General features: G+C 37.1%; 1 protein-coding gene across 2 annotated transcripts in view; it reads right to left on the reverse strand.

Moving 5' to 3' along the window:
* Positions 1-22,978, reverse strand: part of LNPEP (leucyl and cystinyl aminopeptidase) — a 120,110-nt gene that overhangs the window by 53,987 nt on the left and 43,145 nt on the right. For both annotated transcript variants that reach the window (XM_077139083.1, XM_077139084.1), the window contains exons 2-3: positions 6,424-7,264; positions 1,193-1,331 (exon numbers count right to left, since the gene is read on the reverse strand). In XM_077139083.1, the coding sequence (XP_076995198.1) occupies positions 1,193-1,331; positions 6,424-7,264 (980 nt within the window). The remainder of the gene's footprint in view (positions 1-1,192; positions 1,332-6,423; positions 7,265-22,978) is intronic.

Below are 22,978 nucleotides of genomic sequence, written 5' to 3' on the forward strand. Positions count from 1 at the left end.
TGTGGATAGACAACAGCCCTTAGTCTCATTCTGTTCTATCACCCTTCTTCATGAGGACATACTGAGTACAGAGAAACGTCTTAAGGAGTTTTTAGTTCTAAAAGATGTCTTTAAATAAATACAAATTAGAGATAGTAAAAGTGATGTTTTGATTCTCACCTTAAAACACCACCACAAACAAAACCCTTATTTTATTACCTAGGAATGCTGCACTCTACTGCAACAAATACCTACACAGAAGAAGGGGCTACAGGTGGGATGGCAAAAGATTCTATCCCTCCAAATGATCTGAAATGGCTCCCTAGGGTACCATGCTGAGGACCCTGAGAAGGCTCAGTTAGATGAAAGGTGGTCAATCACTAGAGAAACCTGCAACAGGCACAGGATGAGGGAATACAGGCAACCTTGCAGGACTTCCCAACCACAGTTTTAGGATCCGAGGCAAGCGGGCATCACCTCTTTTAGAGAACGATTAAGGTGAAGATGACGGGTGGGAGTGGAGCTCCTGGAGTGATGCCTTTAAGGACAGTTCACGCCTCCTCCTGCCTACAGGGGTTGATCCCACAGGCTGTCAGGTGTAGCTGCCTCTCTCCCTTATCACATGGTTCTGGGAGGCTCCCATCAGGCTACATACAGCCCTCAGGCATGTGAGAAAATAAAAGGATCCCCAAGGTTCTGTTTGGCTTTAAGAGCAATCCTGCTTGATTTCATCCTCACTGCCTCCCACAGCGAGCTGAAACCCAAGAAAGAGGCTCTTTTTCTAGACGTCAATCTCCAAATTACAATATTGATTTTTTTCACTGAGTAATAAACACAATGGAACAATATGACTTAACACTATCAAATATCACTTCTTAGAATAATAAATTCACTATCTCTTAGAAAATACAACTCTGATTTTAGGTACTAATTCATAGTGCTGACATTTGCACAATTTTAGTACATGGTGCACACTTCACATTTTATAACCATTATTCCAATGGTTATAACCAGAAATTCATCTCTTCTCAAGTGCTCCTCAGGCTGGTTTCCCAGTTGGTCCCAAATATATTTTAACTTTTATTTAAGAAATAATAAGAACATAGATGATTTTAATCATTCTCAAGTGACCAGGCAAACAGGAATTCAAGTGCTTTCAAAAAAGAAAGAGGCTCAATCAAATATTTTTATATTCCAAAAAACAGAACAGTACCTTAGGCATATTTGATAAAGCAGTGTGTTGCTCATCCCTTATAATCCTGATGATAAATGTGGCTTTAAGTCCTGGTTCATCAAAACAAGGAAAAGCAGATCTTGCTGCCAGGGGTTCAAACTGAGTTGCTGCAAAGTACCTAAAACAATATAAATCCAGTCCAACAGTTATTGAGCATCTACTATTCCAGGCACCACTCCAAGTACTAGGGATATTAAGACAAACATTGTACAATTCCAACCATGAAAGGATCCACAATGAACTTGGAGAGGTAGAGGTTTACACAACAGATACAAATTTAAATTACGTCCTAACAACACTGGAAGAAACTGGTGGAGATGAAAAGTAGGAAACAATAAATTCTGATTAAGGTTGAAGACACTGTAAAGAAACTGGTGACAAAATCTGAAAAGGACCTTAAAAGATGAGCAGTATTTGAAAAGGTAGAGAAGGGAAGAGAGTACAATCTGGAAGCCAGGGGCGACCCAAGAAAATACAGAGACCAGTGCATGTTCAGGGATAGGGGCTCTCTAACGTAGCTGGAGATGAAGCCACAAAGCAGACTACAGCTGGCCAATGACATCTCAACAAGGTTTCAGTTGGAAGAACAGTTAGGAAAGATGGTCATTAAATGCCATTAATCATCTGAACAGACTCTGGCTTCACAATACAAAACTCAAATTCACTACTTGTACTTTCAGGAAACTAAAAACACTAGGTGCTGATTTCTTCTACTCTTTTCAGAGGTTAATCAAAAAATTTCCCTCTACTTCCTATGGCACAGAAGCAACATTTGAAAATTTAATCCATATAATAAGTCCTTAGCAACAGGCTGGGTGGAAAAAAAAAACATAAGAAGAAAAGGGGAAAAGTACAGATTTTCAAATAAGCAGAGAAATACAGCAGATACGCATCTGGTAGATCACTCAAACGTGGCCACAGGCTAATTAGGCCAGTGTGGCACTGGTCAATAGACTATATATTTACAATTACCACTTTGAATGTGATAGCTTCTCAGGCTTAGGGCTTATTTTCCACTTCTAGAAGATAAAATAGAAGGAAAAAAAAGAATGTGGAATTTGGAATTAGAAGATCCTAAACTCCGCAATTTATTAGCCATATGACCTTGGGTATGCCAATTTCCTAAGTCTCAATTTCCTTATTTGTTAAACTAGGATACAGATACATCCTATATCAATACCGAGGGCCTTTGTTAGAATCAAATAAGACCATTCATAATAAAAACTATTTGTATGCCCAGTACAGATGTTAGTATAAAGACTACCAGCTATAGCTCTTCATTTTCTTTTACATTTAAAATTATTGTACTTTTTCCTGGGAAGGATGTGCTCAACTGTTTCTATGGGGCAAAGTGCAAGAAAGAGAATCATCAATATACATGAAGCAATTTAAGCACATTATGTTTCTAACATTCTATTTCTTTACCTTGCCCTCAATATTTCTTACCCAAGACAGAAGACTTTGGAAGAGTAACACAAGGTACCAGGAATAGTTTGATGATTATTCATATAAAAGAGCTTATATGCACAATCACTTTTGAATAAAAAAATGGTTAATAAAATTCTAAGACAGAAAAAATCTAAAGTTATTGTTAAAAGAGATGTAATAATAACTATCTTGCATAAAAGTTCTTACAAGAAATCTGTTGCTTGGTGATGCTTATAATCTGTCCTGTCTATGCTAAATACCTTGAAACTTATTCTTTAAGCAGTAACTATATTTGCTTTTAGAAATACTAATAGCAGTTTGAGCAGTACTTCAAAACTCATTACTGGTCTAAAAACCAAAAATAGCAAGTCTCCTCCTGAAAGCAGGATCTCCATTTTAGTCTATTCTCATTGCTTTCCATTTACTCAGCCATGCTGTAAAGCTCATCAGCAGAAAAAAATCAAAGTTATATGTGAAAAATTAAATTTACTGAAAGGCGTTTCTTTTGTATCAAAACACCCTGCTCACTTTAAATGGACACATTTTGATCTTCTATTCCACACTGCTTCTTCCAAATTGAAGCCTGTTTTCATGTAGGATATTATTTCTAATTAAGCTTCAGATTAACTTTACCTAGGTTTTGTTAAAGCAAAACACAGCTATTTCTGATTGTCACTATCTCCAGCTATATTAGAAAGCCTTTCTCTTAAGACCAGAGTTTATTCAGAGCACTTAGGGATAAAGCTAGGTTACAAGAAGTGAGCTATAAATTATATAAAGTAAAAGACTTGACAACATGCTCCCTTAAAAGGACAAAAAATTGAAAGCTTTGTATAACAAATGTTTTTCAGCCCTTGGTTTATTATTTAATCTATTTCTATTTTTCAAAAGAAAAATGTAACAACATTAATTCAAGCTTTTAATTCTTTAACTCGCCTACTAAATGTAAGCATCAAAGTAGATACTACAAGGTATGCTCAAGTCATACAAAGCTCAGATCTGCCTTTTATGAGTTTCCAATCTACATCATAAGATGCTTGGGTAGCCAAATTTTAAACCACACAATTTGAAGCACTGGGGACAAAAAGATGAAGAAAAGAATCTTGATAACCCATTCACAATATGGTTTAAGAGGCAGATATGTAATAAAACGGTCTTGCAATAAAAAAAATGGGGCGGGGGATGTATAAAGTTCTAGAGTGATAGCAGACAAAAAGGAATTAACTCTGGTGAAAAAGGCCAAGAAGTCCTCTGGTAGCACATTATATCCAAGCTGGAATGTAAAGGGCTGTTATGAATCAGTTGCAAGGGATAAGAGAATTTGCTACCCCAATTTGTTACATTGGGGTAACAATGTGCAAAGGTAAAGAGTTGTGAGCTAGGGAGGTAGCATATCATAGTGGTTAAGAATGTGGCCTCCGTAGCTAAAATGACCTTAGGCTTGAGTTCTCTCTGTTACCCAGGAACTATCAGATGTTAGGTGAGTTTCTTTTAAGGTGCCTCTGCTTCCTCAGCTATAAAATGGATAAAATATTAATATCTACCTCTTAGTGGGTTTGGCAAGTTAGAAGACTAAACATATAAAATGCTTGAAACAGTTTCTGGTTCTTTGGGTCTCAGTAAATGTTGGCTACTGTAATCATCAGGTTTCAGTAAAGTGTAGGAGGTTCAATATGGCAGGTGAGCGCTGCAAGAAGTGATGAGGGGCAGACCACGAAAGGTCTTCAACTAATTACTGTTAGGAATAAGGAACTGCTGAAAGACTGTATGCCAAAGACCACCATGGTCAGACAGGTACTTAAAGAAATACGAGTCTGGCAGCAGAGAAGGAGATGGGCAGTGGGGGGAGGAGAGAGTTGCAGCAATATCTGAGGTCAGGAGACCTGGTAAGATGCTTGTTAAGAACTTTAAAAAAAAAAGGATGCTGAGATTGAAGGACAATAAATAAAACACACTTTCATCCTAAATGTGTTTACTAGTTTTTTTAGTATCAGTTTGTTATCTAGAATCTTAAGTCTAACACCAAAAGCTTCCAGGTTTATTGCAAGGTTACTGATCTGCTCCTCCTCTCACATCACAGGGGTCATTTCCTTGCCAAGAGCAATAACCAAGCAATGCGTTTGATGTTTACATACAGTCTGACTCTCCAATCAATAAGGAATATATCTTTTAATCGCTTTATCTACCAGCTCAAATATTTACTGTAATTATACCTCAGAGGGAAAACAAAAGTATAAAAACTTCTTTAACAGAATAAGAAAAATTAAAAGTGGAAGACAAAAATAATCATTTCGAACTATAGTTGCCAGACATCTTCAAAGGTATAATCTTTTAAACTTTTATCTTACATCAAGATACAATCACTTGAGATACTCATTTTACTAAACCAGGGAGGTTAGTAGACATATTTTGCTTATAACAGAATTTCCAACTAATTTATTTTAATATACTTAAATAGCGTTTTTATACTCTATTTCTTAATTTTAAGGAACAACCGTCTTCCATTTTTCTAGCATTTTTCGCAACTCATTCCAGTCTATGACAATAGTCAACAAGCGACTATACCTAAAAAAGCCTTACTCTGCTACATAACATTTATTTCTCCCATTATATAATAGTAGGCCCAAGGGCCCAAGGGACACCAGGGGCAACAATTTAATTAGAGGAGAGACTAGGAGACTTGTCTTAAAGAGCTGTTTGTATACTAAGAACAATGTTTTTATGTATATCCATCCACTAGATGATGGAGATTATAGCCAGAAACCCAGCCACCTTTGCTTTCAAAGGTGCTTTCAAAGCCAGATCTCATTTAAGTTAAGCAGAATTGTAGAACATTCCATTTATTTTAAAAGTGCTAAATAGAGGGAAAAGAGAAAAGTTATTTATCTGAATAGAAAGACAGAGCTTGCTTCAACTCTTTCTTCATTTAAGAAGAGTAAAGAGATTCCTTAAGATATATGTGAAATATTCGACTCTAACTATTTCTCTCAACACATCAATATGCATTAGCCAAATGGCCAACATTAGTAATTTACTTACTGGTTTACAGAGTATTATGAGAGAATGCTCAAACAGTATAAAGTTGATCCAATAAGGACTTTGTACATGGAAGAGAATTGACATTATGATTACTTAAGAATAACCTGCATGCAGCATGCATTCCATCTTCCCAGAAACGCACACTACAGGTTATGAATACTAAGTTATATAGTACAAAATACATGGTCCAAATAGAAAGCTGAATATTTTGATGTTCTGTATCACTTAAAAAAAATTCTATCATAGATTTTCAAAATTTCCATCATAAATCTAAAATAGTGTGGCATATTTTAAATAAACCAATAAAGATTAAGGATTCTAAAAATGATAGATGTAAGCATATATCATTCTTCATGCCTTCTTTTTTTATCTAATGGTCCTAATAGACTAATCCATACTTTTTTATTCTGCTTTCCATACAGACTTCGTGAGGTAACAGAAAACTAGTGCCATTTTATAAGATGTAAAAAGCTCCGGATAATGTACATTTTTGTGACAGAGAATGTAACTGACTTAATCTTTCCCATTCTCCTTTACCACACACCCCTACCCCACCCACCACTCTATAAGTTCAATGCTTTGACAAAGACTGAAGTAGTATATATTTCCAAATCACCATTCTGACTATTTTGCACATAACCTCTTAAAAAAAATGCGGTCAGAATCTCTGGCATGGGCAAGAATGCATATTCCAGGAGTCATCAAAGAACACAGAATCAGAATCATTTAAGAGAGCTACATACTTTTTCTCTTTACTTTCATCTGTGTAGGTGAAGCCATAAAACCCATAGAAAGAGCGAGATATATTTGCTGAATATTCTATCTTCAGGGTATAATTGTGTCCTTCTAGTAGGGCTTGACGGGCAACAACAGCAACCTGTTGACGAGACGGATATTCCAGGATCTCAACTTGCTGTTCTTGGCTTGAAACTGCTGACCTCAAGGTCACTCTTGAAATATTATGGCCTTTGCTATGAAGAATGATATTCCACGTGGCCTTAAGAACCTGAACTGAGATCAACACAGAACCCCTAAAAGTCATGGAGGTGAGATTTGGGTGTAAGTTAAGTTCATAGCGTACTGGCATGACAGCAGTGGGAAGCCTGGCTTGTGCCCACGGAAATACCTTCCCGTTTGTCGCAACTGGTTGAATCAGTCCCATTGGTAGGCTCATTTTGTGGCAGCCTTCTTTGGTAAAGGTACATCTGGGCAGTAGGTAAATCACCATGATTACAGAAACAGCAACCATAATGACAAAAGCACAGACCACTATGGTCCTTACAGAGGGTACTGAACAAACCCCATCAGGGCTCTGCCGATAGCCGGTCACGCTGTTCCGAAGGCCAGAGCTTCTGTTCATGAAGGACATGCCCAGCAGCTTTGCAGATGACTCATAGTCTTCTTCGTCCTCATCCATCTCATGTTCACCCAGGCCCCGCACAAGCAGCCGTGAACCCCGGGGCTCATATTCCACCTCATCAGGCTCTAGAGGATGTAAACAAGGCTCTTTGGCTAAATCCACAACATCTGGTTCTTCCTCAAACATGCTGTTTTCAATCATATTCCGGGGGAGCTGAAGTCGATCTAAAAGCCAAAATATAAGGACAAGGCAGAGAGTTTGAGAAAAAAAAAAAAAAAAAAGATCATAACAAAATGTCTTCCTAGCAAAACCGCATTTAATCTAAGAATTTTTTTGTAACCACTAAAATTTATTTCCATTTCAGAGTTATTAAATTAAGTAAGAGGCTTATGACATTCTTGGGCGATTCATAAAAAAACTCAAGCATAAATAAAGTATACCAGAGTCATGAAATGAGAAAGCTAAATAACAGGTTGTGCCCCCCTCCCCAAAAAAACAGCTTAGATTAAATAATGCCTTAATATACTCCTGTCCAACAACCTGGGCTCCTACCCTAGGCTATCGAGGGCTCTGCTTTGGCCTGCCTCTGGCTATGCCTGTCACTACAGGGCAAGGACTCAGTAGGATCAAAGTGATGTAACTACACACAGTTCATGTTGTCTTTCTGGAATCCAGGCATCAGAACCCAAAATATTCTGCCCCAAAGGACTCAAATCTGCTTCCTGGGTCTTTGAGGGTTTTTTCCCTGAGTACTGTCTTCCTTAGGGAGGACTGCAGCTGATATGACCATTTCTTGGTTTGAGTGGTAGCCAAGCAACAGGGTAGCTTATTTTCCCCCTGGGAGAAAGATGTTCCTGTCTCACAGCAAATTGGAAGCAGCAAATTAAATAGGACATTTCCATAAGCAAGAAATAATTTAAAAATAATAGTAAGACAGGAAAAAATAAAAAATCATATGAAACTGCAATTCATGGGCCAAGCCCTTGATCTGAGGCTTACTCTTGTGAAGCTTATGTACGTAGAGGAAAAGCTTAACTTACCAATAGGTATGCCTAAGAGTTACCACTGGAGGACCTCTTCTCTCACTCAGGTATAGCCTTACTCTCTCTAAATCCAACTCTGCAAGTAAAACCATTGCCCTCCCCCCTAAGTGGGACATGACATCCAGAGGTGAAAGTCTCCCCGGCAGCGTGAAAAATGGCTCCCAGGGATGAGTCCAGCTCTGCCAGGTGGGATCAATAATATCATCCTGACCAAAAAGGGGAAAAGAAGTCTAACTAATGAAGTATTAGTGGCAGAGAAAGTTCAACTAGAGTCGAGAGGCTACTCTGGAGGTCACTTTACGGAAGTGTCAGTTAGACATTGCTACCTATCATAACTTGCCAAACCCCAACCTAAACCATTCCAGCCAATCCTAAAGAACACCTAGGGCAATATACAAGAACAAAGGCCCCATGCACTAGAGCAACTTTCCAGAAAGCTACAATCTCCAGATGGGTCCCTGGATCAGATAAGTCTTAAAACCTAGAGGGCCCAGCCTCTCCAGAGTATCAGCTAGTTCCATTTCCCTACCCTATATTACTGACAGTCCATCCAACAAGAAAAAGTTAGAATGGCCATAGCCCAAATACCCCTAAAGAGTAGGGCAGAAAGATCAAAGGTGATTGTACAGTTATACAGAGAAAGTAGGGTTTAACAAACGACTATGATTGCTGAATCATTAAATTGATATTTCTTTTAGTTCCCAGTATCTTAGAGCAGTTAGAAGGAAAAACCTAAAACTGCAGAATTGTAACCAAACTCTGAAATTGGTTCTACAACTAACTGCTGTGCTGTGCTTTGAAATTTATTGCTTTTTTGCATATGTCATTTTTCACAAAAAAGTCGATTGCAATGATAAAAAAATATTTATTCCTTCTAGCCTCCTATGCTCTGGAGCAGCTAGAAGGAAAAATCTGACATGATGGTATATCAGACCATGACAAACTCTGGGATCTGTCCTGTAACTACCTGTTGAAGAATGCTTTGAAAACTATTAATTTTTCTTTCTTTGCTTTGTATATATGTTATATTATACAATAAAAAAGTAAAAACAAAAACAAAAACAAAAAAACGGTAATTCAATGCTATTTTCCCATACTTGTACAGCATGCATAAATACAACATATTCCCATCTGAAACAACTATACTACATACCATAAGCGTCAATGGAACTTAAGGTGGGATAATAATGAGAGCTCGCATAAACTAAGGAGAACCACACCCTCCAACTTGCTAAGAATCACTGAAAAAAGACAACTCAAAAAGTAGAAGGATAAATAATCCCATATATTCCAATATTTCTACAATTACATCACTTTATCAATGTTCTCTATTTAATAATGTTAGAATTTTTGGTTTTAAGGGTCTTAAAGTTATCAAATTGAAAACCCCGGTATCATTTCACTGCAAGGCAGGAAGTAGGTATTGTTATTTAGAAAGATTTTCATTTACAGCCCCCACCCCCAACTTTTCTAACATGTATAAGCCACTCCAGCCATTTTAGCAACCATTGTTACCTATCCAAAACTCCCTTGTTGGGCACAAAGTTCTTGAGGACCATTTCCTTTAGTAAATCACCAAAAGGTTAAATTCTGACTACAGCTGCCAGCGATTTGTACATCAGAATTACTGAACAAAAAAGTAAAAGCACAAAAAAGAAAGCAAATGGCTCCATTATACTGCAAAATTCAAGCAAACTTAGGCAACCAAAAAGGAGAGACTACCTATGCTCTCATGTACTTACTTGCTTTACATGTTAGCCAGAGAGCCAGGGAGAGAGACCAGAACCGCGGAGCTACACCTCCACCTATCAGCACGTCGTAGCACAATGAAAGAAGAACCAAGCTATGAGCTGAGGGGGGTGAGGGGAAGAAAGGGCTTTCTGAAATGACCCTCTAGAACTAGTTCACGGGAACGTTTCTTCCAACGAAAGAAGAAAATCAAATCAAATCATATGAAAACAAAACTTCAAATATCAAATACAAAAAACTTTTAAAAAAATGCATAGACATGACTCTCTGACGGCATGGGGCATGACTCCCAGGGATGAGCCTGGCCTTGGCAAGGTAGATCAACAATGCCATCCTGACCAAAAGGGGTAAAAGAAGTGTAACAAATAAGGCATCAGTGGCTGAGAGAGTTCAAATAGAGTCGAGAGACACTCTAGAGGCCGCTCTTAAACAAGCTTCAGTTAGGCATGACTCCCAGGGATGAGCCTGGCCTTGGCAAGGTAGATCAACAATGCCATCCTGACCAAAAGGGGTAAAAGAAGTGTAACAAATAAGGCATCAGTGGCTGAGAGAGTTCAAATAGAGTCGAGAGACACTCTAGAGGCCGCTCTTAAACAAGCTTCAGTTAGACATTGCTACCTATCATAGCTTGCCAAATCCCAACCAAAACATTCCTGACAATCCTAAAGAACACCTAGCATTCCGTTAGAAAGGAAATTTTTTTCCTAATTGTTAAAATTGATTTCTTAGTAATATGCTTAAAGTATTGTCAGCGAGCATTTACATTATTCAATTAAACATTAGAGAGTGTTAAACATATTAGCTGCTAGTTTATTATTTCCTTAAGGACACAATTCAGTACTGGGTATTGCTGACATATGGGGAATAACTGCTCTATTCCCTGAAAACCTCTGTATAGGATATAGAAAACAGCAAATACAAGCCTCAGGAAATTAACAAGTGATTAGTAAGACAGGTAAAAAATATTTTTAAAATGTGTTAGAGGTAGGTAGCTTCATATGAAAACAAAACTTCAAATATCAAATACAAAAAACTTTTAAAAAAATGCATAGACATGACTCTCTGACGGCATGGGGCATGACTCCCAGGGATGAGCCTGGCCTTGGCAAGGTAGATCAACAATGCCATCCTGACCAAAAGGGGTAAAAGAAGTGTAACAAATAAGGCATCAGTGGCTGAGAGAGTTCAAATAGAGTCGAGAGACACTCTAGAGGCCGCTCTTAAACAAGCTTCAGTTAGACATTGCTACCTATCATAGCTTGCCAAATCCCAACCAAAACATTCCTGACAATCTTAAAGAACACCTAGCGCATTATATAAGATTCTGAAAAGGCTCCATTCACTAGGGTAACCTTTCTGAAACCTACAAATTTTAGATGGGTCCCTGTACCAGACAAGCCCTGAAATGCAGAGGGGAGAGCCTCTTCAGAGCATCAACTAGTTCCATCCCCCTATCCCATACTATCAATAGCCCCTTCCAACATGAAAAAGCTAGAATGGGCATAGCCCAAATACCCCTAAAGAGTGAGAGAAAGATCAAAGTTGATGGTGGAGTTATACAGAGAAGGTCGGATTTAATAAAGAAGTGTAAGTGCTGAATCATTAAACTGATATTTCTTTTACTCTCCAGTAACTTAGAGCAGCTAGAAGTAAAAACCTAAACTTGTGGAACTGTAACTCATACCAGACTGTAGAAAATCTGTTCTACAACGAACTGTTGTGATGTGCTTTGACATTTATTGCTTTTTTTGTATATATTTTTCACACACAAAAAAAGTTATTACTGGGGGTGCAAGGGTAGTCCAGTGGTAGAATTCTTGCTTGCCATGTGGGAGACTGCCACTTTGCCTCCCATGTGGGAGGACTGGGGTTTGATTCCCAGCCAGTGTACTTCCCCCATCCCTCCCCAAAAAAAGTCACTACTGTAAAAAAAAAAAAAAAATATATATATATATATATATATAGAGAGAGAGAGAGAGAGAGACATGAAAGTGCATAATGTCACTATGGAAATTAATTTATAATTATAACAATAGCAGCTAATATTTATTGAGTACTTACGTCAATCTAGCACATTACATAAATTAGTTCTTTTATCTTCACACTAATTTTATGAGGGTGTTATTTTCCCTGTATATATATATTTTCATTTATAGCCCCCACCCCCAACTTTTCTTCATATATATATGAGAAAACTAAGGCAGAGAAAAGATCATTAACCTTCCAAGGTCAAAGAGAAACATGTGGCTAAAAGATTTCTTAACATAAAACAAATAGCTTCTGGCATGCAGGACTGTTTGAAGGTACTTATTTGAAAACAGCTCCCATGCACTACAGGCTTTTCACAGGTAAAATACCACATGCCAAAGTGGCAAGTTTCCTCATACTTAGCAAAGTAAACCATATATTATAGCCAAAATCAAAACAGCCCAGACCACGAACTTCACCTCACACGGTGTTAGAAAGCTGCCTCTGAAGATGGAGATAGATTTCCTAGTCGCATTTAAGTCGTCTTTGCATGAACAGAGCAATGACAGCAATACAGGACAAAGCAGAACTCCTAAAAGTTCTTAACTCAGGGTCTCTGCCCATTTGTCTCAAAACCTCGAATATATACCACTCTCTGATAAGCTCCCCCTTGTGTTCATTATTATACCCGGTGTCTATGACACATCACAGACATTCAACAAATATTTTTTGAATAAATGAATGAGAGGAAGAGAAGGAGGCACTTATTCAGAAGGTATCATGATTACAGTTTTAATTCCAGTTGGATCTGAACCACATTATTCTGTTCCATAACTTTCAGTGTAATAGAAAAATCTTTGATGAAGTTCCACAGAATTCAAGAAATAAGAGAATATTTTCTTGAATTCTCTTATTTCTTGACATATGTTAAGTAGAAAAGTCAGTATAAACTCAAAACTTGGTGAAAGTCAGAAAAATCTATCTTTTTCAGTCTGCCACCACTTTTAGCCACCATCACCACCCCGCACTAATAGTTAGCCTTTTGACTCTAATGCAGGTCACTAAAAGTACAGGACTTTCCAAAGATAGCTAACTCCTTGTCTTGAAGTTAGGAAATCAACTGTTCTGTAACATACTGTAGTTGTCAGAGGCAATGACAGAAAAGATAGTTACTAAAGTGTAATTTGTCATATATTATTCATATGCCTGCTAGGTGAGCTAACTGACATTTTGAAATATGGTTTTAAATACCCAAAGATTCCTAGAAAAATAATTTGACTATACCATAGTTACTAATATTAACAATAATCAGTGTTAAAAATTACCATTTATTAGTTGCCAACCATGTACCAGATACATTATACATATCATTTTTAATCCTCACAATTCTATAAAATTGCAAGTATAATTGCACAGCTATTTTAGACATGAAAAAATAAAAACAGAAATAGGAGCCAATTTATCTTCATAGAATTACACAGCTATTATGTCATAAAGTTGACACTGAAGCCTAGGTCTAAAAATTTGATTCTAAAGCTCAGGCTCTTTCCATTATTTTGCATCTTCCTAACCAAACCAATTCAAAACAGAGAGCTTATATCTAAATTATTTCTTTTTAGTATTTGGTCATGAAGTTGCTAAGCCTTTTATTTCACCACTGACAGAGTAAAATTTACAAAAAACTATTTAAAAATATCTAGCTGACCAGGAATGGCACTTATTTTGTGTTATTCAACAAACACTAATTTAACAGCAAGAACTCTGTGAAACAAAGATTAAGAAGTACTGAAACAAAGTATTGATAAAAATTAGGAGACAATTTATAGTCTTTTGCTATTCCAAGTATGGTGTCCCCAATCCAGTGCATCTTAAGTGGTAGCTTGCAAGAAATACAAACTCTTGAGTCTCTTCCTTGATTTTGAATTTTATCAAATCCTCAGGTAACTTATGTGCATTTAGGTCTGAAAGGCACTAAACTAAGCCTTCTCCGTGTTTGGATGCCAGGCAGCACTAGCCTCTCCATTTCTGGGTGTGCTCAAGTCATCCCCAATTGCTTACTTTTCTGCCATCTTCCACATGCCTGTTCCCTCTCCTCTGTTTGGAATGTCATTTCTCCTTCCAATTTCAGACTACCTAAGAATACCTATTCTGTAGCTCAGCTTAACCTGCTACAATGTAAATTAGAAGCTATTTTTTGTTTACCCTTTTTCTTTTATCTTTTGAAAACAAATTCCTTTTAAAACTTTCTCTCACTTTAGCACGTTGAGGAGCATAGAGACCCCAATTAGATTGCCTTTTCCTGCCTCCTCTCCATTCTGAACCTTGTAACAGCAAAGCTACTTTTAAAAATATTCTCTCAATAAAACTTCTAATCATTTTCTAGGTGTGGATTTAGCATGCTGCCATCTATCCATCTGCTGTAAATGGTCTGGAAATGAAAAAAGGGTTATACCACCTTAGTTTGGGTATTTAACCTCCTGAGTTTTCTAGTGTCCCAACTTCTTGTGATAGTTTGTTTTCACATTTAATTGTGTTTTGGAGGCATGTACTTCATTAACAGAGTAAATATTGCTATATTCAATTTTTTTAAAGACAATTTTAAATTCTTAATGAGCTCTTAATAGTTAGAGATTTTCAGTAGTAATTTTCAGTACCTGGTACAGTGCTCAGTTTAGGTGCACAATTTTTTTTTTTTAAGCTTTAGGCCTTTTCTGGCTTTTTTATGTCACATGGGAAGACAATATTTTCTTTGACATTTACCAGTGTTTTGTTCTGTGAGACCTGACAAAGATGATGCTCAAGTCTAGGGAGTATGGCTTTTCTTAATGGATTTCTAAAATAATTTTGAGTAAAATTTGATAGAGCATTCCCATTCCTGGCTTCTGTCCTCTTAGAATGTTGTTTTCATGTTTTTTGATTCTGCAGACATAACCCCAGGGATATTCTATAGATCAGCCATCTAGCAACTGCTGTTTGCACTTCAGATCTTTTCACAAAGGCTTAGTCCATTGCCTGCCTAAATCCAGAAAACTTACTTTTATTATTTATCACCCAATCAGATTAATATCTACCTAGAATTCTATTTTTCCAGAAATGGAGTACATCAACCTATCTGCTCTATTTTATTGCACATTAGAAACAAACTTGTGTATAGGTACAATCATATCAAGTTAAATAAATCAAAACAGGAGAAATAAATTTTATTATAGGAAGCTCAGGAAGACTAATGTGCCTGTGGACTGGCCATGACTGTAAAGCAGAGAGATAGTAGGAAGTCTAGTTCAATTCTCTACATAAATTCTGGCTTAAATAACTGAAATTGAGAATTTAGGATTTCATATTCATGTATATAGTCTTCTCTCTCATATATTTTTGGGTGGGAGGAGAGTAAGGATGGAGTTATGAGATAGTATTCAGTATGGGATATGATATATTTGCTATACCAGCTAAATATTCATGTAGAGATGTCTAGACAAAAGTTCAAATTGTGGCTCTTCTACTGACTGCTTGATCTCAGACCAGCTACCTAACATCTTACTTAACATCTCTAAGCGTCAATTTCCTCATCTATAAATGTGGAAAACATGTTGTAAGGATCAAGGTATGTGGGTCGGGAGCTCAAAAAAGGGATCTGGGTAGGAGATCCAGATTTCACCATCACCTGGGTTTCCATGATAATTAAAACCATGCATTTAGGAAAGACTTCTAAATGGCAGAAGATGGCCACAGGCATTTAAAAGTGGGCAGAGGAAAAGGAGCAGCAAAGGAGAATAAGAAGGAATGAACCAAACGTAGGAAAAAAGGAGAGTGGCATCACAGAAACCAAAGGAAGAGTTTCATAAAGAAGGAAGTGGTAACCATTAAATGCCCTGGAACGGTCAAGTAAAATGAGGCCCAGACAGGTCACTATATCTGGCAACCAGGAAGCCGGTGACTTTTACTGAGGTACTTTCAGTGGAGTGGTGGGAGCCTGATTTCAGTGGCCCAGAGAATGAACAGGAAGCTAATAAGGGAAGGCAAGGGCTGCAGTCTATTCTTGTAAGGAACATAGCTGTGTATCAAGGTAAAAACAGATTCAAACTAAATAAAAATATAGTGTAGAAAAGAGTTAAATCTTTTTACTTTTTATATGCCTGTGTTTAAGATGGGAACAACTTAAGCATGTATTTCTGTGGGGAGGAAAAGTAAAGGATAAATGGTGAGGCAGAGGGATAGAAGAGGGGATCTGCTAGAGTAATATCCCAGAGGGATAGAAAAAGATCACAAGAATTCTAAGAGAGGGAAACCTCAGTGGGAGACAGGCAAACTCTTTCTCCAAGACTGGGCGAAAGGAGCTAAAGGAGATAGAGAAGAATGATGTTTATGAGCATGGAAAGCTGAGGATGTAAACAGCACAGAACCTCTATTTTCTCTGCTACAGAGGAAGTAATGTCATTTACCCAAAGCCAAAGGAGTGGGGAAGGCATAGGTGGCTTGAGGAGAACGATGAAGGACAGCTGCCATGGGAAAGGACCAGGGAGTGGTGACGCAAAGGCAAAGTTTAGCTGAGAAGTTTAGTCAGCCCAGTGAAATTCATTATACCACCAGTTTCCTCACGTGTCTTCAGCTGTGCTTCCCAGCAAGGTCTAAAAGTACAGAAGGCAGATGGTTAATCCAGAGTTGAAGGTGTAAGTGGGGTTTAGAAGAAGCCAAGAGAACAAGGTATAGAGTGTGCAGGCAAGAAAATAACTGAGGGGTTCAATTTAGAAGACAGTACTGGAAATAAAACCATGACAAACATCATGAATTAAAAGGTACAAACTTTCTCCCTTTAAATTACCATCACAGTTTCTGAAAAAATGAAATGGGGTTTATTTTCAAATCAACAAGTCAAAGCAACTATAAAAGAAGAGGCCTGATCTAAATAAGGCCTCGGGCAGATATAAGATTTTCTGTATCCAAATCAGGCCCTAACAATAAAGCATTCCTCTTCTTCTGAAGTCTTTCTGACATATTTAAATAAAGCTAAAAGCTCCGAGCCTCAAACAGTATTTATATCTTTTAGATTATTTCCAAAAGGAAACTTTATTAAATTTTTGATATGGTGGTGAATTACCAAATAAAGTTAACTATTTCACTAATGAGCAATTCTCTTCCATTAAAAAAAAGATTTTATTTTAAAGAGGTTTAAGCATAAAAAGAAAAGGGAAAAAAAACCTAGAATTTAGAATAAACAAAACCTTTTCCTATATAAGCCTAACCTGATAAAATATTACCCAATCCTATCCTACCCATCACAGGGCTCATGTTAAGTTACAAGTCTGGATGTATGGTTATCTCATCAGAAGCTGAAGGAGTAGCCATTACCAGGGAACAAGTTTTGAAGATGATATATCTTTGTAGTCCCTTTCCCTGAATACCATGTTTGCTTACAACTCCGTATATAAGCAGAATCATAAAAATAAAACTCGGAAGTCCCTATATGCATTTCTACTTTTACTCTTAGAACACAGTGTTTTTTCACTTTTAATTTTCCACTTGAGAGTACCAAGGTCAAGACCCAGGATGGATGATCCAAGTTAGTTCTTTCCCCTGTTTCCTGCCCCACAACTTTTCTCCCTTAGGAGAGAAGTGAACAGATGAGTGGGGAAGGAGGAAGAAGATCAGAGAAATGATTCAGCCCATGAACACCATCCCATGAGCACCATTTTACTCTATTCAGTTCTAAACAGAAAGAATAAGACTCATTTTTTTCTTTTAAGCTACCCCTAAATTTGATTGCGACCTGCATAAAAATTCTGCAGGAGACTTATGCTTCCATCATGACATATTTATTGGTATTAATCTATCCCTCCACTCATAAATAACTATTAAACTGGACAAAATGATACAAATGTTTTCTGGTCCTGGGTAACAAAAAAAATCAACACTCAGTGCAAGAATGTGAACTCTGAGACAAGGAAGACTCAAAAGGGAAGCCCACAATTGTTCTGGTTCCCTGCCTTGGGACAATTTTCCAATTGTGATGCAGCAACCTGCAGTGCCTAGCAGAGCAGGTCTTGGAGGCAGAGGTCAGGACAATGGATAGGAGGGTGGTGTGCACAAGTGGGACCACAGAGATTTGTACAGCGATTCCTGCAAGTCCTTAGCTGAAGCAGGATATAACTACAAGCAGTTTACAAAAGAGTGGTTTTAATAAGCTTAAGATGGAATAGAAATATCCTTTGCAGTGCAAAGAGGCACTGGAGGCTCAATCCAGCCAGAGTGAAGAAACCACCTAATGCCTCACAATAGAATTGAAAGCCTTAAAATAAAGCTTACTCTAGACCCACCCTAAACAAAGCCTAAAACTAAGCCCTAATAAAATCTACAGGGGAAACAATTTGGAGGTTGAGTCTTCCTACATTAGAGAGACTTGGGAAACACTGTGGGCTTTCCACAGTCCATCCTAACAAAGTGCAAAATAAAGCCTAAAAATTTCAAGGTAATCCACCAGAAACTAAACCACTTAACAAGAAAAATTAACACTCTACAGAGAAAATGAAAAACAAAAACAAAAAACAAAAACAAACCAAAAAACAGCACCTCTACAATGGATCATCAGTAATAGTCAATATGCAATAAAAAAAGTGTTAGACATTCAGTGAAACAAGAAATTGTGACCCATAAGAAATAAATCAATAGAAACTGACCCTAAGGTGGTCCAGATGTTGCAGTCAGCAAAGGATTTAGAGCAGCTAGTGTAAATACATCAGAAAAAAAAAAAGGAAACTGTATGAACAGATGGGGAAATCCCAGCAGAGAAACTAAAACTATAATAAAAGAACCAAGTGGGGAAAGATAAAAGAACCAGATGAAAATTCTAAAACTGAAAGGTATAATAACTGAAATGAAAAAGGTCATTGAATAGACTTAGAAGAATATAGATAGTAGAAAAAGGCATCCATGAATTTGAGAAATCACAGAAATTACTAATTTGAGGAATTGAGAGAAGGATTGAAGGAGAATAAACAGAGCATCAGGGATCTGTGGCACAATATTAGATTGTCTAACACTTATGTAGTAACAGGAGGCCCAGAAGAAGAGAGTGAGAATGAGGCAGAAAATATATCTTTAGAAAAATGGTTAAAATTTTATGAACTTTGATGAAAAATATCATTTTTTTCAGATCCAAAAACTTTACCAAATTCCAAACCAGTTACAAACTGGTTTGCACAAACTTTATACAAATACAATAAAAACCATGTCTAGGTATATCACAGTCAAAGTGCTAAAGGTTAAAGATAAAGAGAAAATCTTGAAAGCAGCCAGAACACAACACATTTCATGCGAGGAACAATGACACAAATACTAACCTCTCACAGAACAATGGGGGCTAGAATATGAAAGAACAACATTTTTTAAGAGGCTGCAAGGAAGGAAAAAAGGTCAACTCAAAATTCTATATCCAGCAAAAATGTTCTCGAAAAACAAGAGTAAATTAACACATTTTCAGATAAATGAAAGCTGACAGAATTCACCTAAAGCAGAGTTGTGCATGACAGGAAATTCTAAAGTGTGTTCTTCAGGTTTAAACAGAATTTTACTTCGAGGAGAAACCCAGATCTTCAGGATGGGAGGAAGAACTCCAATAATGATAAGTGGTAAAAACAAAGGTTCATGTTTTTTATTCTTCTCATAATTTCCTTAAAAGACATCTGCTTAAAGCAAGAATGATATTGCAAGGAGAGGTTAATAATGTATAAGAACATAGCACAGAGGTGGAGAGGGTAACAGGGATTATAATAAATTATCTAACATTAGTATATTGAGAAAGGGAAAATGGAAAGTTTCAAATGTGAATGTGAAGTAGGAAGTGAAAAGAGTCACATGTAAAGTGTGAAATGGGACAATATCAACTGTACACAGACTTCAATAAGCTAAGGATTTCTATTATTAGCCCTAGAACAACTATCATGAAAGTAATAAAAAAAGATGCATGACTAAGAAGTCAATAGAGAAAAAGTGAAATATGAAAAATATAGCTAATTAAGACCAAAAAGAAGGCAGTACAGGGGAAACAGAGAAGCATAAACATATTATAAAAACATATATATATATATAAAGTCTTACAATTCAACAATAAAAAGGCAAACAATCCAATTTAAAAATGGGCAAAAGGGAAGATGATGGAATAGGATAGGTCGAGTTCAACCCTGCTCCAAAAATCTCCTAGAAAAGGGGCAGAAGGACTACTGAGATGGCAACTGCAGGGTGTAAGTGACCTGGGAGGGCCTTCTGCACCATAGAGGGAGGTCCAGGTTGCAAAGCTGAGGATCTAAGAAGCTGAGAACTGGAAACTGCCCAGCTGTTGCAAACAGCCTAACGTGGAAACCCAGGGCCCTCAGGAGTGCACAGATGGGGAAACAAGGACTAGGAAGTAAGTCAAGCCATGTTCCTTAGAATGTGCTACCCTCACCAGAGCAGCCCCGCGACCCGAGAATCAACCTACACGCCATGCCCTTCCATCCCCACAGTCCAAATGCCTTCCTGACTCAGGAAGAAATAGATGCTCTCAACAAACCAATCACAAGTAAAAAGATTTAATCAGTCATCAAAAATCTTCCTACAAAGAAAAACCCAGGGCCAGATGGCTTCCCAGGGGAATTTTATCAAACATTCCAAAAAGAACTAATACCAATTCTGCTCAAACTTTTTCAAAAAACGGAGGAAAAAGGAACACTACCTAATTCATTTTATGAAGCTAGTTATCATTTTAATACCAATACCAGGTAAAGATGCTATAAGAAAGGAAAACTACAGGCCAATCTCTCTAATAAACATAAATACAAAAATTGTCAACAAAATATTAGCAAATCAAATCTAGCAACAAATTAAAAGAATTATACATGTGACCAAGTGGGGTTTATATCAGGAATGCAAGGATGGTTCATATAAGAAAATCAATTAATATAATACAGCATACTAATGAACTGAAAGGGAAAAAATCACATGATCATCTCAATTGATGTTGAAAAAGCATTCGACAAAATTCAATATCCTTTTCTGATAAAAAACACTTCAAAAGATAGGAATCAAAGGTAACTTCCTCAATATGATAAAGGGAATATATGAAAAACTGATAGCCAGCATTGCACTCAATGGAAAGAGACTGAAAGCTTTTCCCCTAAGATGAGGAATGAGGTAAGGATGCCCTCTGTCACCACTATTATTCAACACTGTACTGAAAGTTCTAGCTAGAGTGATCAGGCAGGAAAAAGAAATAATAGGCATCCAAATTGGAAAGGAAGAAGTAAAACTTTCATTATTAGCAGATGACATGAATACTTGGAAAATCCTGAGAAATCTACAACAAACTTTCTTGAGCTAATAAAAAAATTCAGCAAGGTGGTGGGATATAAAATTAATGTGCAAAAAATCAGTAATGTTTCTATATACAAGCAATGACCTAATGGAGGAGTCAGTTAAGGAAAAAATTCCATTCAAAATAGCAACTAAAAGAATCAAATACCTAGGAATGAACTTGATTAGGGATGTAAAGGACTTGCAAACAGAAAACTAAAAGAAATCAAAGAGTATCTAAACAGGCAGAAAGACAATCCCTGTTCATGGACAAGAGGGCTAAGTATAGGTAAGATAGCAATTCTACACAAATTGATCTACAGATTCAATGCAGTACTAATCAAAATTCCAACAATCTACTTTGAAGACTTGGGAAAACTAGTTACCAAATTCAACTGGAAGAGAAAGAGACCCCAAATAGCTAAAAACATCCTAAAAAAGAACGACGTGGAAGATTAACACTCCCTGACTTTAAAACTTTTTATAAAGCCACAGTGGTCAAAACAGCATGATACTGGTACAAAAGACAGAAGTATTGACCAATGAAATCAAATCAAGAGTGCAGAAATAGACCATCAAATCTATGGTCAACTGATTTTTGACAAAGCCCCCAAATCCACTGCACTGGGACAAAATAGTCTTTTCAATAAATGGGCCTGGGAGAACTGGATATTATTAGCCAAAAGAATGAAAGAGGGCCCTTACCTTATACCCTGTACAAAAATTAACTCAAAGTAGATCAAACACCTAGATAAAAGAACCAACACCATAAAGCTTCTGGAAGAAAATGTAGGGAAACACCTTCAAGGTCTAATAATAGGGGGTAGCTTCCTAAACTTCACAAGCACAAGCAACAAAAGAAAAAACAGATAAATGGGAACTCCTCAAAGTCAAATGCTTCTGCACTTCAAAAGACTTTGCCAAAAAGGTAAAGAGGCAGCCAATTCAATGGGAGAAAATATGTAGAATTCAAACATCAGACCAAGGTTTGATATCCTGTATATACAAAGAAATCATACAACTCAACAACAAAAGAACAACCCAATTATAAAATGGGCTAAAGATATGAATAGGCATTTTTCTGAAGAGTGAATACAGATGGTTAAAAAGCACTTGAAGAGATGCTCATTTTCAGTAGCTATAAGGGAAATGCAGATCAAGACTACAATGAGATACCACTTCATACCTGTAAGAATGGCTGTTATTAAACAAACAGGAAACTACAAATGCTGTATAGGTTATGGAGGAATTGGGACACTTATGCACTGCTGGTAGGAATGCATAATGGTATAGCTGCTATGGAAGACTGTTTGGCAATACCTTAGGAAACTAAATATTGAGTTGCCCTATGATCCAGCAATAGCACTACTTGGTATATACCCAGAAGAGCTGAAAGCAATGACACAAACAGACATTTGCGCACCGATGTTCATAGTAGCTTTATTCACAATCACCAAAAGATGGAAAAAACCCAAATGTCCATCAACAGATGAGTGGATTAACAAAACATAGTATATACATACGATGGAATATTATGCAGCAGTAAGATAAAATGACGTCCTGAAGCACATGACAGGATGGATGAGCCTTGAGGACATAATGCTGAGTGAAATAAGCCAGACACAAAAGGACAGATACAGTTTGACTCCACTTTTATGACTATGGTAAAGGTAAAATTGGAATTTTATAGTACAGAATATAGGGGACTTAGAGATACATAGAAGATAGAGATAGGTAAATGGTTAGCAAATGAGGTTGAACTCAAATGCAAAGGGATAGGTAGAAGTGAAGGCAGTTCTCTAGTGGGGCTATAATTACCACATTGAAGGTGAACATGATTGAAAAGGGATGTATAGA

The sequence above is a fragment of the Tamandua tetradactyla genome, chromosome 21, assembly GCF_023851605.1.
Source record: "Tamandua tetradactyla isolate mTamTet1 chromosome 21, mTamTet1.pri, whole genome shotgun sequence".
NCBI classification, from domain to species: Eukaryota; Metazoa; Chordata; class Mammalia; order Pilosa; family Myrmecophagidae; genus Tamandua; species Tamandua tetradactyla.